The 16,307-nt window shown below is 50.8% G+C and overlaps 1 protein-coding gene across 3 annotated transcripts in view; it reads left to right on the forward strand.

The window, feature by feature from the left end:
• LOC123764269 (nuclear hormone receptor HR96) overlaps positions 1–16,307 on the forward strand; it is a 114,350-nt gene that overhangs the window by 60,849 nt on the left and 37,194 nt on the right. For all 3 annotated transcript variants that reach the window (XM_045751834.2, XM_069338857.1, XM_045751843.2), the window contains 3 exons: positions 2,487–2,623; positions 5,665–5,906; positions 14,329–14,471. In XM_045751834.2, the coding sequence (XP_045607790.2) occupies positions 2,487–2,623; positions 5,665–5,906; positions 14,329–14,471 (522 nt within the window). The remainder of the gene's footprint in view (positions 1–2,486; positions 2,624–5,664; positions 5,907–14,328; positions 14,472–16,307) is intronic.

Raw genomic sequence — 16,307 nt, forward strand, 5'->3', positions numbered from 1 at the left:
CGTTTTGTTTGGCCCTTGCGTGCTTCTTCCTGGGGCCTTCCTTGTTCGTCTGTGTAATTTTTTACGCGTTGGGTCCCGGCCCCGTTTTTCTTGTTCTTATCTGGGTCACTCATTCCATGCCCTCTTGCAGTGTCTGGCTTAGCCCTTCCATGTACATTGGATTCTCTGGACTCACCAAATTGTCCTTACCTAGCTGTGCTGGCGGGGGGTTGAGCTCTGGCTCTTTGGTCCCGCCTCTCGGCTGTCAATCGCCTGACATAGACATGGCCTCTGTGTTGTTGGGGCTGTCCCTTTTGTTCCCGTTGCTGCCTTACAGTTTCCTTGCAGTGTTTCCGGGCTTAACGTCTATGCGGCCCGGTTGTCGACCAAACCCCCTCGTTGCTAGACTGGTCACCCAGGCCTTTGACGCGGCTATGTGCAGCCTGAAGTACCGTATTACTTACAGCCTGGTTGATCAGGTATCCTTTGGAGGTACCTGCTCCAGTTCTCTCTTGGTCACTGAGGGGTCGGCCTGTTTTGCCCCAGCCTCTGATGTTGCTGGGGTTCTCTCTGAGTAGAGAGGCTAGGTTGGACTTTGTCCATGTTCAGTTCCATGTTTTTGCACCGCCCATATGTTTGGTTCTTTCACGCCTTGCCAGGTTTGGGTTCCTGGTTTCCTGGCTTACCCTGCCAGCTGGCAATTTCCGGATCTCGCGGTGTCACTTCTCACAAGTCTCGCATCGGACCATAGTGTCTCCGATCTCCTGGCAAGCTTGCTGGCGTTGGAAAGTTTTCTGTACGACTGACATTCCTGCTCATTCCTTGCTGGCTTGGGTTCCAGCTTTGCTTGCTCCGTGGTTACACCCAAAGTTTTCTCGCGGCTCCGCCTCTTCCTATGCTCGATCGATCCAGGGCAGGACTGGTTCGGTTCTGCCTCGAGTATCTCACCATTGGTTGGTGGTTGGGTGGCTTTGTTGATGGTGTCCCACCTGCGGTTTTCATTGGCGGGTCCTTCCTTTTTCTTTCTGTCCCTTATTCGGTTTGCTATGTTTTCTTGGCGTGGTCTGGTCCTTCTCTTGTGGATGTTTTGGGTCGTCATCTTAACACATACTGTCGCCTTGTCTCATGCGGCGCTGGTGGAGTCGCTCCAGGTTGCTTTGGTTTTAGGAGTTTCCTCAGCACCGCTTCGCGAGTCGTCTCTGGCATAGTTCACCTCTGGCCTGTTCTTGCGCCGTTTGAGCTGTTCTGGTTCTTGGACTGTGTGCTCCTTTCTCTTCTCCTCTGTTTATGATGGCCCCTTCAGTTCCGAGTTTTTTCCGAGGCAATTTTCTTGTTGGCGTTGGCCTCTGGGGGTCGGGTTGGAGTACTTCATGCCCTTCCCCGGCGCCTGGGTTTCGGCTCTTTTGGTTCTCCTGATAGGTTTGTTCACTTGCGGCCGTCTCCTTTTTTTCTGACGAAGACTGGTGCAGGTGTTTTCTGTTGGGATCCTTGGGTTGATTGATGCTTTGGTTGGTTGGGCCGGGGTGCATTGTGTTTTATGTTCGGTTGCGGCACTGCGCTGTGCTTGGCGTGCCACGGCTTTCGTGACCAGAGTCGCGCTTTGGGTTGTTCTGTGTTCCCCTTTTCCCTGTTCCAGGATGTGGTTCTCTCGGGCCATCCGTGGGGTGGTTCGGTCCTGCCAGCCTGCTGTCTGTCCCCGTGCCCACGTAGTTCGTTGGTTGGCTCTGCGTTCCTTCGTTGATGTTCCTGGGCCTTGTCGGGTCTGTGTGGCCTTGGGTTGGCAGTTTCTGTTTTTGTCTCCGCTTCACGTTGGGGGTGTGTGTCTTCCGCCTCCCGGGTTAGGTCCCTCTTGTTTTCATCTTTGGGTAGGTAGCTCCAGGGAGCCGATGGAGCTTCCCCCAGAAAACCAGCATTCAATGTAATGAAACGCCATTTTCTGGGTGAGACCCCGGAGGCTCCCCGGCATCCTTTCCTCCCTCTGGTCGGTGGGTTTTTCGCGCGTTATAACATCCAGCCTGAGAACTGAAGGGTGGATAGCTGGTACAAGGGTTTGGGGCTCTCCCTTCCCCCTCCTGGGGAGGGGGGAGCTGTGCAGACAGCGGCACGGCAATGTGTGACATCAAGCTCGTTTGCTTGTTTCTTTTTATGAAGTTCTATCCCCTTTGTTCGGCTTTTGGTAGCAATTTTCACCAGAATAGGGGTTTGTTTTGGGACGCTTACCTTTCTGGGTGCCTGACCCGGTCGATGGCAGACATAGAATGCTTCCAACAGCACAGGGGATTCTATAGGCTATTGCTTCCCATGCCTCTCTGAGGGGACCAGGTTCTGGCTCGTGGTCCCCGGTAGGCCCAACGAACTCCATACACATGACTGATACTAAAGTTTGACATTAGCATATCACCGTAGTAAGCTCCGGGGAGCCTCTGGGTCACACCCAGAACATGGGGTTTCATTACAGTCAACGTTGGTTTTTTATATCATGAAGAAAATTATTATTTTTTTTTCAGAAACTACTCCAGTGACTATGCAAGTTCTCCATCATCAGAACACCAAGGTGCCCTTCCGCATTATTCGTCAGATCAAGATTACTCGGGGAATTCGTTATCACAACCGCAAGTCTCTATAGCACTGGAGCGTTTTCACAGTACGTCGTACCTTGTCTTGAGTAGTTGAGCAATATTTTAAACAATGTTTCCACTTAGCTTTTTAAGGATTTGCCATTTTGGTTACTTGAGCCATACTATAAAGTGCCAAGATTCATTGAGCATCTGTTCAACCACTTATGAAAACTGTATATTTTTCCTCAATCGTGGCATCTTTATGTTCATTTATTAAAGTGTTTATGAGCTCCAATGTTGACTATGAGCTCGTTTATATCAATAATAACCTTAAGGAGAGCCTGACAGCCGAGTGGAGAGCGCTCGGATTCGTTGTCCTGAGGTTCCAGGTTCGATTCCCAGTAAAGGCGGAAACAAATGGGGCAGAGTTACTTTCACTCTGATGCTCCTGTTCACCTAGCAGTAAATAGGTACCTGGGGGTTAGACAGTGGCTACGGGCTGCTTCCTGGGGGTGTGTAACAAAAAGGAGGCCCGGGCTGTGGGGACGCTAAGCCGGAAATCATCTCAAGATAACCTCAAGATAGGTTGTGAAGTTTTGAAGCTTGTAAACAAAGTTGCCGTGAGTGAAAAAAGAGGTACAGGTTTCATAAGAGGTTGTGTGTATACTTGATGAATCCAAACACTAGCAGTTGTTCATGTGTATATACCATACAGGTATATTTAAGGGGAGCTGGCGGCTGAGCGGACAGAACACTGGACACGTGATCCTGTGGTCCCGGGCTCGATCCCGGGCGCCAGCGAGGAACAATGGGTAGAGTTTCTTTACCCTGATGCTCCTGTTACCTAGTAGTAAATAGGTACCTGGGAGTTAGTCAGCTGTCACAGGCTGTTTCCTGGGGGTGGAGGCCTGGTCGAGGACCGGGCCGCGGGACACTAAAGCCCCAAAATCATCTCAAGATAACCTCAAGATAACCCCAAGATACATGTGGCTGGTGCATAACACTATGGCCTTTCTGAGCTCTTCCATTCTGGTACTCCTAATGACTAAGACACTACTGATGTTTCTTTAGCATCAGACACAATTAGGTGTAGGTCTGGTGGCACAGTTCCTGGATTGTACCTGGATGGGGTTCTGGGAGTTCTGCTCCCCACTTGTGAGTTTTACTCTTGACTTGTGAGAGTTTGGTCCACCAGGCTGTTGCTTGGAGCGGCCCGCAGGCCCACATACCCACCACAGCCCGGTTGGTCCGGCACTCCTTGGAGGAAACTATCTAGTTTCCTCTTGAAGATGTCCACTGTTGTTCCAGCAATATTTCTTATACTCACTGGGAGGACGTTGAACAGCTGTGGTCAACATCCTTGACTCACAATCAAAGAGCCAGAGTTCAATCCCCAGGCAGGAAAGAGAAAATTGGGCACATTTTCTTTTACTTGATGTCTCTATGTACTAACAATACATTAGGTACCCCATGAGTTGGACAACTGTTATACTGTAGCTTGTTTCCTGAAAAAAGGTCAGTAGTTGACCTAGTGAGGACCTTTATAAACCTACGGTCAGTGGTTGACCTAGTGAGGACCTCTATAAACCTACGGTCAGTGATTGACCTAGTGAGGACCTCTGTAAACCTACGGTCAGTAGTTGACCTAGTGAGGCCCTCTGTAAACCTACAGTCAGTGATTGACCTAGTGAGGACCTCTGTAAACCTACGGTCAGTAGTTGACCTAGTGAGGACCTTTATAAACCTACGGTCAGTGATTGACCTAGTGAGGACCTCTGTAAACCTACGGTCAGTGGTTGACCTAGTGAGGACCTCTGTAAACCTACAGTCAGTGGTTGACCTAGTGAGGACCTCTGTAAACCTACGGTCAGTGATTGACCTAGTGAGGACCTCTGTAAACCCACAGTCAGTAGTTGACCTAGTGAGGACCTCTGTAAACCCACAGTCAGTGGTTGACCTAGTGAGGACCTCTGTAAACCCACAGTCAGTAGTTGACCTAGTGAGGACCTCTGTAAACCCACAGTCAGTAGTTGACCTAGTGAGGACCTCTGTAAACCCACAGTCAGTAGTTGACCTAGTGAGGACCTCTGTAAACCCACAGTCAGTAGTTGATCTAGTGAGGACCTCTATAAACCCACAGTCAGTGGTTGACCTAGTGAGGACCTCTGTAAACCTACGGTCAGTGATTGACCTAGTGAGGACCTCTGTAAACCTACGGTCAGTAGTTGACCTAGTGAGGACCTCTGTAAACCCACAGTCAGTAGTTGACCTAGTGAGGACCTCTGTAAACCCACAGTCAGTAGTTGACCTAGTGAGGACCTCTGTAAACCCACAGTCAGTAGTTGATCTAGTGAGGACCTCTATAAACCCACAGTCAGTGGTTGACCTAGTGAGGACCTCTGTAAACCCACAGTCAGTGGTTGACCTAGTGAGGACCTCTATAAACCCACAGTCAGTGGTTGACCTAGTGAGGACCTATATAAACCTTCATACATGGTTTCTGTCCATGTTCGTGGGAATTATGTAGCACCAGCGTAAGTGGAACCAGTTAAAAAAAATCCCTGAAGGATTATACTGATCCTGTGGGACAGTAGAATATTTATTTCAGCTCCAAATATTGGCAGAAACGTGTATTATATGAGCTCAAAAAGACTTGGTCAATGACTAACTTCCGGACAAGAAGCGAGGTCACTCTTCCCGACAACTACTAGGTGGCAGCACTGTCACTATTGACAACAGCAAGCACTCTACCCACAGACAGCAGGCAGGACTGTTGCCACAGACAACAGACAGAATGTCCTAAAATTTTGCTATATTTCTCTCCATGTCCAACAACTTTATGTGCTGTTTGTATAATCCTAGGGGGAAGTGGGAGGGCGAACTGGGGAGCCACAGAGCGGTGATGGTGATAAGGAAAATGATGATGATTGTGCTTACCTATTAACGACTGTAATGAATTGAATTCTAGATCTTCATGCCCTGATGGTGAAAGTGATGGTTGTGATCATGATAAATACATCATGGGATAGGATTTGAACTTTGACAAATAAGCATCTTAAAATGATATAACTTGCATGTGAGTTGAGATGCAAGGACTTTGTCAGTAACATTCTTTTTCACTTCGCAGGTGAGGAAACATTACGAACGTTTCCTTCGCCTGTGAATATATCTGATCGTGTAACAAGTATATCTTTCGGTGAGACCAAAGGTGTAGTTGACCACGATGCAAATGGACTCGAGTGTGAGGCGCGGGAGGAGAGAGATTCAAGTCCACACCAGACTCACTGTCAGGTGGGGCCGGTGTCGCCGACCTCCCATCTTCCCCACGGTAGCTTGGCACACATGATGGCCATCAACATCAAGAAGGAGGTTTGTGTCAATTACTTTTCTGTGGATAATACAGCATCCACCCGATTTAAGGATCTCTGATTTAGCATCCCGTGGATTTAACAGCTGGCTTTGAGATCCGTATTTGGATCCTCAACATCGAGTAAAGCTAGATTACGGTTGCCATTGAATTTACCGAGCTTGCCACTAGGTTAAACAGGCAGCCGTTATTGGGTTTGTTGTGACACGGCTTCACCCTCACTAAAGCAACGCTTTACACAATTATTTTTGTAGAGTGGGTGTTGGAATATACCAGCGTTCCCCTTGGAGTGATTGTTGGAATGTACGGTACCTGTCTTTCTCCACAGTGACAGGGAATGTACCTGTCTTTCTCCACAGTGACACGGAATGTCCCTGTCTTTTTTCACATTGACTGGAACTGAAAGTCCCTGTTTCTGGGGGAAGCCCCTTCGGCTCCCTGGATCTATCCAGGCTGAATGAATATGTATAACTTTCTGGCATCAGTCAATACATGAAGTTCTTGCCTACCGAGGACCATGAGCCAGAACCTGGCCCCCTCTAGAGAGGCACGAGGAGCAATGGTCTATAGAGACCTCTCTTTATTATTGGGAGCATTCTATGTCTGCCATTGACCAGGATAGGCACCCAGAAAGGTAGGCGCCCCAAAACAAACTTCTATTCTGGTAAAACTATTGTGACCGAAGACCGAACAAGTGGACAGAACTCCCCAAACGAAAACTAGCAAACGAGCATGACGTCATCACGTTGCCACGCCGCTGTCTGTGCAACCCCTTCCCCCCTCCCTGGGAGGGGGAAGGGGTAGCCCCAGACCTAACTGCTGGCGACCCACTCTGCAGTTCTTGGCTGATGGGAGTCTGGTACATTCGTGCCTCTGGGTCCAGTGTTTTGTTGCAGTTTTGTGCCTTGTAGTGCGAGCTGTCCCTTCCTGTGGTGTGTGGGCCGGGAGTAATACTCTACAGTACTCGGGCTGCATGCGCCTAGGGTTTCCTTCCCTAGATGCCCTGTAAGCACTACCCTTGGGGCCACCTTCTACAAGTCAACTCGGGATCTACCTCTGCTGTGCTGTTTACTACTCGGTATTTAGCCGCCCTTGGAGTCAGCTGGGGTTTTTTCTTGCCCTTGTTTGTCTCTGGGTAGGGGGCAGTTTTTGTCACTGGCAGGGGCACAGGGTACTGCACAGCTAGTTTTCACCAATAACAGCAGCCGGCTCTGTTCCGCCTGTGTATGTTGTCCTTGTGCGTTTTTGTTTTTTTTGTTTTTGTCTTCTGCCTGGTGGGGGGGGGGAGGTCTGCCCTTGTGTGTCCCTTCTCTGTTCTTGGGGTTATTGTATCCATCTACCTTGTTTGGTGGTCCACCCTGCCTTGGCCCCTGTGAGTGTACACGTCCCGGGGGTTCAGCTATAGAAGTTTTGTTGGTAGATTGGGCGCCGGTTCGCAGTACCCTGCCTGGGCTTTCCTTAGCGTGCATCCAAGGCTAAGGGCCCTGGGAAACCCCACGGGGGATACATGGTCCAATGGATGTGACCCCTGAGTCCCCCCCTCGCTTCTTGCGAGTTTGAAGGTTGCTCTGTCCCCTTGTCTCAGGGGGACACTCACTGGTTTTGCCTCCGCATGTTGGGTCGGTGATTGTTTTGACCTGGAGTCGTGCGATGTGTGTTGTCTGTACGTACTCCAGTTCGCCCAGGCTGCATGCTAGGTTTAGGTTGCTGCAACGCACTAGGTTGGTTGCTGCCCCAGATGCCCCGAGACTGCCCCGTTTTAGTTATAGGCACCCGGACTTGGGGGTGGGAGTTGCTTTGGCTCTGGTTCCGTCCATCCCTCCTAGTCCTTCGCCTTCGCCTAGTCTGTCGTTCATTCAGTTCCCCCCCTTCCCTTGCTTCCGGCTCCGAAATGTCTGAGGGTTTCAGAGTCGGGGCAGGGTTTAGTTGGTTTGGAGACTCGGGCAGTCTCAGGGGTGTCCCCTTCTGGGGCTGCGGCGGAGGCTGGTCCTTCTGCCAGAGCTTCTGGGTCTGGCCAGTTCTTTGGGGCTTGGCACACGTTCTGTTGGTCCCGCGCACTTGAGTGGCGGGAGACTTCTACGGCGTTCCAGGTTTTCCTGGGGGGCGACTTCAAACATCTTAATGCTTGTTTGTTTGTTCCTGCCCTTCTGCAGGATGTTGGTGTCATGCAGCTTCACATGCAGGTTCCTTCCCTTTTGACTGCCTTAGTTGCAGAGGATTTGCGGACTTGTGGCCTGCTTGCTTCAGCCCTGCATTTCTTTTCTCTCCTTGAGCTGTCTTTGGATTGGCTTGAGTTGGATGAGGGGGCACTTGGGGCCGCCGCCAGGTCCAGTGCGCTGTCCTCTAAGGTGCAGGCGTCGTCTGCTTTGTTGAAGCTCCTTGCGCCCATCCTGCATGATGCGGTTGCACGGTTCTATGCTCTTCGTCTCACGTGGCATCAGGCGATGCTGGCTTCTTCCTTGGAATCCGCTTGGGCCCTGGCTCTTCGCTTGTCTTCGCCCTTTTGTCCGTTGCTGTTTGCCGAGTCTGCTGTGGTGCAGTACCTGCAGGCGGCCTCGGTTAATTGTCGGCCTATGTCTGCATTGTTGTTGCACCGGGGGGCTCGCGGGGAGGCCTTCCCGGAAAGGTCGTGTCAGGGCTTGGGGTTCTTTTCATCGGGGTAGGCCTTTGGTGCCAGATTCGGGGCTGGAGCAGCCTTTGGTTCTGGCTGTTGCTGGTCGGCGCGGGGATTGCCCTGTTCGCCACTTGGGTTCTCGTAAGGCGCGTTGGCCCTTTCACGGTTTGTCCCATTGACGTGGCGATGGGGAAGTGGCTCGCATGGTTTGCTCGCGCCTGGTCCCACAATTCGCAGGCTTTTCGGGTCTTTTCGTGTGGCCTGTGGTGGCGTTGGCTGGCTCCTCCTTCCTCGGGGGGTTCGGGGCTGGCGGGGCAGGCCTCTTCCCCTGCGCTGTCGGGTCATCTTGGAGTGGACGTGGTCAAAACGACGGCGTCTCTCCGGTGGGTTTCCCGCCTGTTTCCGGTCCTGAAATGGGACTGCGTGGACCTCCGGTTCATTCTGGACTTGTCCTGTCTGAACCGGTGGGTTTCTTGCCCCTCCTTCAGAATGACTACTCTGTCCCAGGTCCGTCTTTTCTTGGAGCCGGGCGCTTGGATGGTGTCCCTGGATCTCAAGGACACGTATTGGCACGTCCCAGTTCATCTGGGGTTTAAGGACTGGCTCGGTTTTGTTGTAGGGTGTCAAGGTTACCGCTTTCGTTGTTTCCCTTTGGGTTGAATCTGGCGCGTCCTGTTTTAACGTGCCTTACTCGGGTAGTGGTGGCCCGCCTGCGTCTGCTAGGTGTTCGGGTGCTGACCCACCTCGACGACTGGCTAGTTTGGACTCTCAGCCGGTACGTGTGTCTGCTTGCCAGGGATTTGGTTCTTTCCCAGCTCGCCGGGTTCGGGCTCTTGGTGAACTGGAGGAAGTCCCATCTGGTTCGCTCTCAGGTTCAGTCTTGGCTGGGTCTGCTTTGGGATGCTCGCACCGCTTCCTTGTCTCTGCCTCCGGCGGCTCTATTTCACCTGTGGTCCCGCCTTCGCCTGTTTCTGAGGGGTTCCCGGGCCATGTGGCGGTTGCTCGAGAATTTGTGCAGGAGCCTGAACTTTGAACTTGACCGCAAGGAGCGGTCCTTGCACCGCTGCTTTTCCTTATTCTCATATCAGATATAGACAAAAATACAAGTCACAGCTTCGTATCATCCTTTGCAGATGACACAAAAATCAGTATGAAAATTACCTCGGCTGAGGACATTAAAAAACTTCAAGCTGATATTAATAAAGTTTTCGACTGGGCATCAGAAAATAACATGATGTTTAACAGTAATAAATTCAAGGTACTCAGGTACGGTAAAAATGAGGACCTTAAACATAATACAGAGTACAAAACACAATCAAATGTACCCATAGTAGGAAAACAGCATGTAAAGGATTTGGGAATAATAATGTCTGACGACCTAACGTTTAAGGAGCATAACCAAGCAAATATTGCGACAGCCAGAAAAATGATAGGATGGATTACGAGAACTTTCAAATCCAGGGATCCCATCACAATGGTTGTACTCTTCAAGTCACTTGTGTTGTCCCGTCTTGAGTACTGCTCAGTACTCACTTCCCCCTTCAGAGCAGGAGAGATTGCCGAAATAGAGGGAATACAGAGAACATATACGGCACGCATAGACGCAATAAAGCACCTAAATTATTGGGATCGTCTCAAAGCCCTCCAAATGTACTCACTAGAAAGAAGACGAGAGAGATATCAAATAATATACACCTGGAAGATACTGGAGGGCCAAGTACCAAATCTACACAGTAAAATAACAACGTACTGGAGTGAACGACATGGAAGAAAATGTAGAATAGAACCAGTGAAGAGCAGAGGTGCCATAGGCACAATCAGAGAACACTGTATAAACATCAGAGGTCCGCGGTTGTTCAACGTCCTCCCAGCAAGCATAAGAAATATTGCCGGAACAACCGTGGACATTTTCAAGAGGAAACCAGATTTATTCCTCCAAGGAGTGCCGGACCAACCGGGCTGTGGTGGGTATGTGGGCCTGCGGGCTGCTCCAAGCAACAGCCTGGTGGACCAAACTCTCACAAGTCGAGCCTGGCCTCGGGCCGGGCTTGGGGAGTAGAAGAACTCCCAGAACCCCATCAACCAGATTCAACCAGATTCATTGTCATGATGGTCTACCCACCGGGTCGGGCTTGGCTTCGTCGGCCATTCTGGTTCCTTCGGGGATGGCCCTTCCGCCTTTCTCGCAATCGTTGGATTCGGAGTCTGGGGGCTTTGCGTTGGTTGCTGTGTCGCCGGCTTCCTAATCGGGTTTTTCGGGGTTCAGTGCCTTGGTGCCTGCCCGAGCCCTCGCTCGATGTGTACACAGATGCGTCGTCCCTTGGCTGGGGTTTTGTGACCAGTGCTCACAAGGCCGGCCAGGGGCGGTGGGGTCCGTCCTTCTGTCGGGCTCACGGCACGGTCCGGGAGTTCTCGGCGGTGTGGATGTCGCTTCAGACCAGCCCAAATGGGAGAGTCCACACGGGAGTTTGTGTCGCTCGCGGATCGAAGATCCGGCTCCATTCGGACTGCTTCCCGGTGGTTCATTTTCTAAACTGTCGGGGTTCGATGTGGTTCTTGGCTCTTTGGGGCTGGTCTTTTCGAATGACTCGTCTGCTGAGTTCTCGGGGTTTGGCTCTCCTGGCGGTTCATGTCAGGGGGGGGGGGGTTGTCCAATGTCCTGGCAGATGGCTTATCCTGTTTTCTCCCCATTTCCACGGAATGGACGGTCGATGCCAACTCCTTCGGTTGGCTGTACCATACGTTCGGGACTCCAGATGTGGATCTCTTCGTGTCAGTGTGGTCGAGGCGTCTCCCGGTATACGTGATGCCCTTCCCCGACTGCAAGGCAGTCGGGGTCGATACCTTCAGGCAGGACTAGGCAAAGTGGAGTTACCTCTACTTCTTTTCCCCGGTTCAGCTGTTGCTCCAGGTCATGGCTCGCTTCAGACTTACCAGGGTTGGGTTGTCCTTCTGGCTCCGTGGTGGCCAGCCCAACCTTGATTTGAGGCGCTGCTTGCTCAGTGTCCGAACTCGAGGGTCTTCCTGCAGCTCCGCCTCTTTCAGCTGGTCGGTCCAGCCCAGTACGAGGCTGGTTCGGTCTTCTCCTCGAGTCTTCACGTCTGGTGTTTTTGATTCGGTTTATCATCACTTGTATGTTGCGTAGGTGTCTTTGTTGTTGGTCTCCCACCTGCGTGCTTCGTCTCGACAGCAGTATGAAGTTTCCTTGCGGTCCTTTCGGTTTTTCCTATCACTGCGTAGGTATTCTTCGGTCTCTGATAGGTTTGTTCTGTCCTTTCTCTCTTGGTTGTTTCAGAACCGTCATCTTATGCCTAATACTGTCGCCTCGTATCGTGCAGTGGTGGTGGAGCCACTTCAGCTTGCTTTCAGTGTTGATGTTACTTCTGCCCCCTTTCGCAAGTTGTCTCGTGCGTTGTTTCACCTCTGGCCTGCTCATGTGCCGCCTGAGCCATCCTAGTCCTTGGACCGCGTGCTCTCGTTTCACTCTTCTCGTCGGTTTGTTGTGGCCCCTTCCGTTCGGGACTGATTTTCTAAAGCGCTTTTCCTTTTGGCATTGACCTCTGGGGGTCGGGTTGGGGAGCTTCATGCTCTCCTCCGGCGCAGGGGTTTCTGCTCCTTAGGTCCCAGTGATCATTTTGTTCGTTTGCAACCGTCTCCCTCTTTTCTGGCGAAGAGTGAGATGGCTGCCTTCCAGAGGGGGTCTTTGGTTGCTGATGCTTGGTTGGTCAGGCCGGGGGTGCATCATGTGTTGTGTCCGGTTGCGGCTCTCCGCCGTTATTTGCGCGCCACGGCTTCGGTTGCCAGGGATGCGTTCTGGGTGGACCCAGTTTCCCTTCTTCCCTGTTCCGGGCTAGGGTCTCTCAGGTTGTCCGCAGGGTTATTAAATCTAGCCAGCCAGCAGTTTTTCTCGGGCCCATGACGTTCATAAGTTTGCTGCCTTGGTTGCCGTCTTCGGCGACATGTCGTGGGTGGACATTCAGGCCCGGGGTTTTTGGAGGTCGAACAGGGTCCTGGCCGCTCGCTACCTGTTGAATGTTCCTGGGCCTAGGCGGACCTGCATTGCATTGGGTCGGCGGTTGCAGCCAGTTGTCTCGACTTCGCACTGAGGAGTGAGGATGGACCGCCTCCCGGGTAAGTCCCTGTTTTCCTTATCTTTGGGTAGTTAGCTCCAGGGAGCCGACGGGGCTCCCCCCAGAAAACCAGTGTTGAATGTAATGAAACGCCATTTTCTGGGTGAGTCCCGGAGGCTCCCCGGTTTCCCTCCCTCTGGTCGGCGGTGTTTTTCGCATTTTTTGACATCTAGCCTAAGAACTGCAGAGTGGGTCGCCAGTGGTTAGGTCTTGGGCTGCCCCTTCCCCCTCCCGGGGAGGGGGGGGGGGTGTTGCGCAGACAGCGGCGCGGCTACGTGATGACGTCATGCTCGTTTGCTAGTTTTCGTTTGGGGAGTTCTGTCCACTTGTTCGGTCTTCAGTCGCAATAGTTTTACAAGAATAGGGGTTTGTTTTGGGACTCCTACCTTTCTGGGTGCCTGTCCCGGTCGATGGCAGACATAGAATGCTCCCAATCATAAGGGGGGTCTCTATAGGCCATTGCTCCTCGTGCCTCTCTAGAGGGGGGCCAGGTTCTGGCTCGTGGTCTCCGGTAGACAAGGACTCCATACTTTGACTGATGCCAGAAAGTTATACATATCTATTCAGCCTGGATAGCTCCAGAGAGCCTCCGGAACTCACTCAGAGAACGGCGTTTCATTACATTCAACGCTGGTTCTTTCTCCTCAGTGACTGGGAATGTCCCTGATATTCCGTGTATTTTTATGTGAGGGACGAGTGTTGGTGAGAGGGAAAACAAGTGTATCTGTGTTAGGTATGAGTGCAGGTAGGTGGGAGGGAGAGATGATTGTGTGTTTGTGAGGAAGTTATATTATTTGCAGTATGAAAGTACTGTATTTTGGGGCCCAGAGAATTACCCAAAATATTACTGACATGTAACAACATCGGATTTAGCAACCATATTGATTGAGGGAGTAGGGTTTTGCCCCCATATATGCTTAAATTGAGTGGATACCATGTACATTTGTTTTCTATTCAGAATGTTTGAATTTTAACCTTAAATGGCACAGCTCTTTCATAGTTCTACATTAAGGTGTGCATGAATAAAAATAATTAATAATAATGAAAAGGGAATAATTGTGTGAGGGCAATTAGAGCAGTGTAAGGGTTAAAGGTTGTTACAGTACCTTTGTATTGTATTTTTGCATTGTGAGTGTGTATGGAGACAGAGATGATGCCTGATGAAAGCTGCCCACGATTTACATGGTAACTCTGTGTGGAATTCAGATTTATTTGAATAAGCACTTTTATACCAACTTCTGAAGAGTGACAACAAATTTTTTGAGACGGGTTGCAAATATATGAATGCATATTAACATGGATAAATGTAATCCTCAGATCAATAGCTATTAAAGGTCAATAAGTGAGGATTATTTAGTTAGCATCTTTCTATAAGTACTGCATAGTAAATGATTTAATAATCAATAATTGGTGCTTGTCGAATCATAGCTAACATTTATAATAAATAAAGAATTGAGTATCAATCCCCATAAGGTACTGAATTATTTCATGGTTTAAAATTAATACATACAGCAGTTTTTATCATCAATTATCATCATTTAATGATTTGAATATACATACGGTAATGAGGAAACAAGGCTTCTTTCACCTAAAAGGAATATTCATATCCATTCACCGAATGGAATCTTCTCCCACCTCATTTACCGTTTCATGTTTGATAGAAACGCTCTTTGTCCACAGGTGGAGTACCAGGATGACGCGCAGCAGAGTCCACAACCACTGAACGAGCCGCCCCCACTAGAACGCCACCCAGATGACACCTGGCATAACTTTAGCGTACAGGAAGCTCTGTCATTTCTCCAGCCAGGATGCAAGTCAAACATGTAAGCCATGAATATATTAGCCCTTGGGTTAGATGCTGAGCCTAAGGCCTTATCAACCTATAGAAGGTTATTATGTACACGAATGTAAGAACTCTTGTATATATATAAATAAATAAAAAAAATCAATTATGGCCACCACAACAGCTTACTGACCAACCAGCAAATTGTCTTCATGTTTGTTTCAAGCCATCATTATTTTTGTAATTTTATACCTAATTCCTTAATTTTGAATTAATTCCATGAGCATTGTAAGCGAGATCCATTTTAACTATGTTATTGATTTTTTAATGTAATTTCTTATTATTTTGTAACCTTTTTCCCCTCTCATTTATGCTTAATAAGTTTATTAAGAGATGTGGCTGCAGGAATTGGTTCTTCTTGTGATCATTTTGTAGAAGGAAAACAAAAATTAATAGCAAGATTTTTGTAACATACAGAGCACTACTTGGTTTCCGAACTTTAGTTATCCGAAACTTCCAGTTTCCCGATTGGGGTTGGGGAGTCATGCTACCCGAACTTTGTTCGGGTAGGAAGGGGTCCGCCCAGCGTCACGCCGGCGTGTGGTGGTGGGTGGGCGATGGTCCAGTTTGCCCACTGTGACTTCACAGATTCACGGCCTATTATTCCTATTATTTTGAATTGTCATAAGGCTGGAATGTTCATTCTGTGCTTTTGTTTTACTTATCTGCACAATTAAGAAACATCTGTGCACCATGTCGGCTCCAAATGCACGCATTGCGTCAGTGATGGCTGACTGGTGGGTGGATGGACGGGAGAGCTTAGGTGGGAGGCAGTATGAGAGAGAGGGGGAGAATCATTGAGAGGGGGGGAGAATTAGTCAGAAAGGGAGGGAGAGATGCTAGGAGGTAGGCAGGAAGGGAGGGAAGTAGTGAGAATTAGGGAGGGAGGGAAAGGCAGGCAGGCAGGCAGGCAGGCTGGCTGGTTAGCTGACTGACTGGCAGGCAGGCTGGCAGGCTCGCAGGCTGGCAGGCTGGCTGGCTGGCTGGCTGGCTGGCTAGCTGGCTGGCTGGCTGGCTGGCTAGCTGGCTGGCTGGCTGGCAGGCAGGCAGGCAGGCAGGCAGGTAGGCAGGCAGGCTCGCAGGCAGGCAGGCTGGCAGGCTGGCAGGCAGACAGACTGGGAAGGAGGCAGGCAGGAAGGAATGTATGGATGTTGAGGTGAACCACGTGACCTTTGAGAGAGAGAGTGTGTGTGTGTGTGTGTGTGTGTATGGGTTGGAGGGGAGGAGGGTTGTCGGTGGTGGGGGAGGGACCGGTTGACTCTGTACGCCTAACCATACTCGACAAACCTGTGACCCAGATTTGTTTCTTAAATGTACATCATCGTATATTTTTGGCAGGCAGGCTGGCAGGCAGGCAGGCAGGCAGGCAGGTAGGCAGGCAGGCAGGCAGACAGGCTGGCAGGCAGGCAGGCAGGCAGGCAGGCAGGTAGGCAGGCAGGCAGGCAGACAGGCTGGCAGGCAGGCAGGCAGGCAGGCAGACAGGCTGGCAGGCAGGCAGGCTGACAGACAGAGAGGCAGGCAGGCTGGATGGCAGGCACAGAGGGAGGCAGGCTGGATGGCAGGCAGAGAGGGAGGCAGGCTGGATGGCAGGCAGAGAGGGAGGCAGGCTGGATGGCAGGCAAAGAGGGAGGCAGGCTGGATGGCAGGCAGAGAGGGAGGCAGGCTGGATGGCAGGCAGAGAGGGAGGCAGGCTGGATGGCAGGCAGAGAGGGAGGCAGGCTGGATGGCAGGCAGAGAGGGAGGCAGGCTGGATGGCAGGCTGGATGGCAGGCAGAGAGGGAGGCAGGCTGGATGGCAGGCAGAGAGGGAGGCAGGC

The sequence above is a fragment of the Procambarus clarkii genome, chromosome 5 (assembly GCF_040958095.1).
Source record: "Procambarus clarkii isolate CNS0578487 chromosome 5, FALCON_Pclarkii_2.0, whole genome shotgun sequence".
NCBI lineage: Eukaryota > Metazoa > Arthropoda > Malacostraca > Decapoda > Cambaridae > Procambarus > Procambarus clarkii.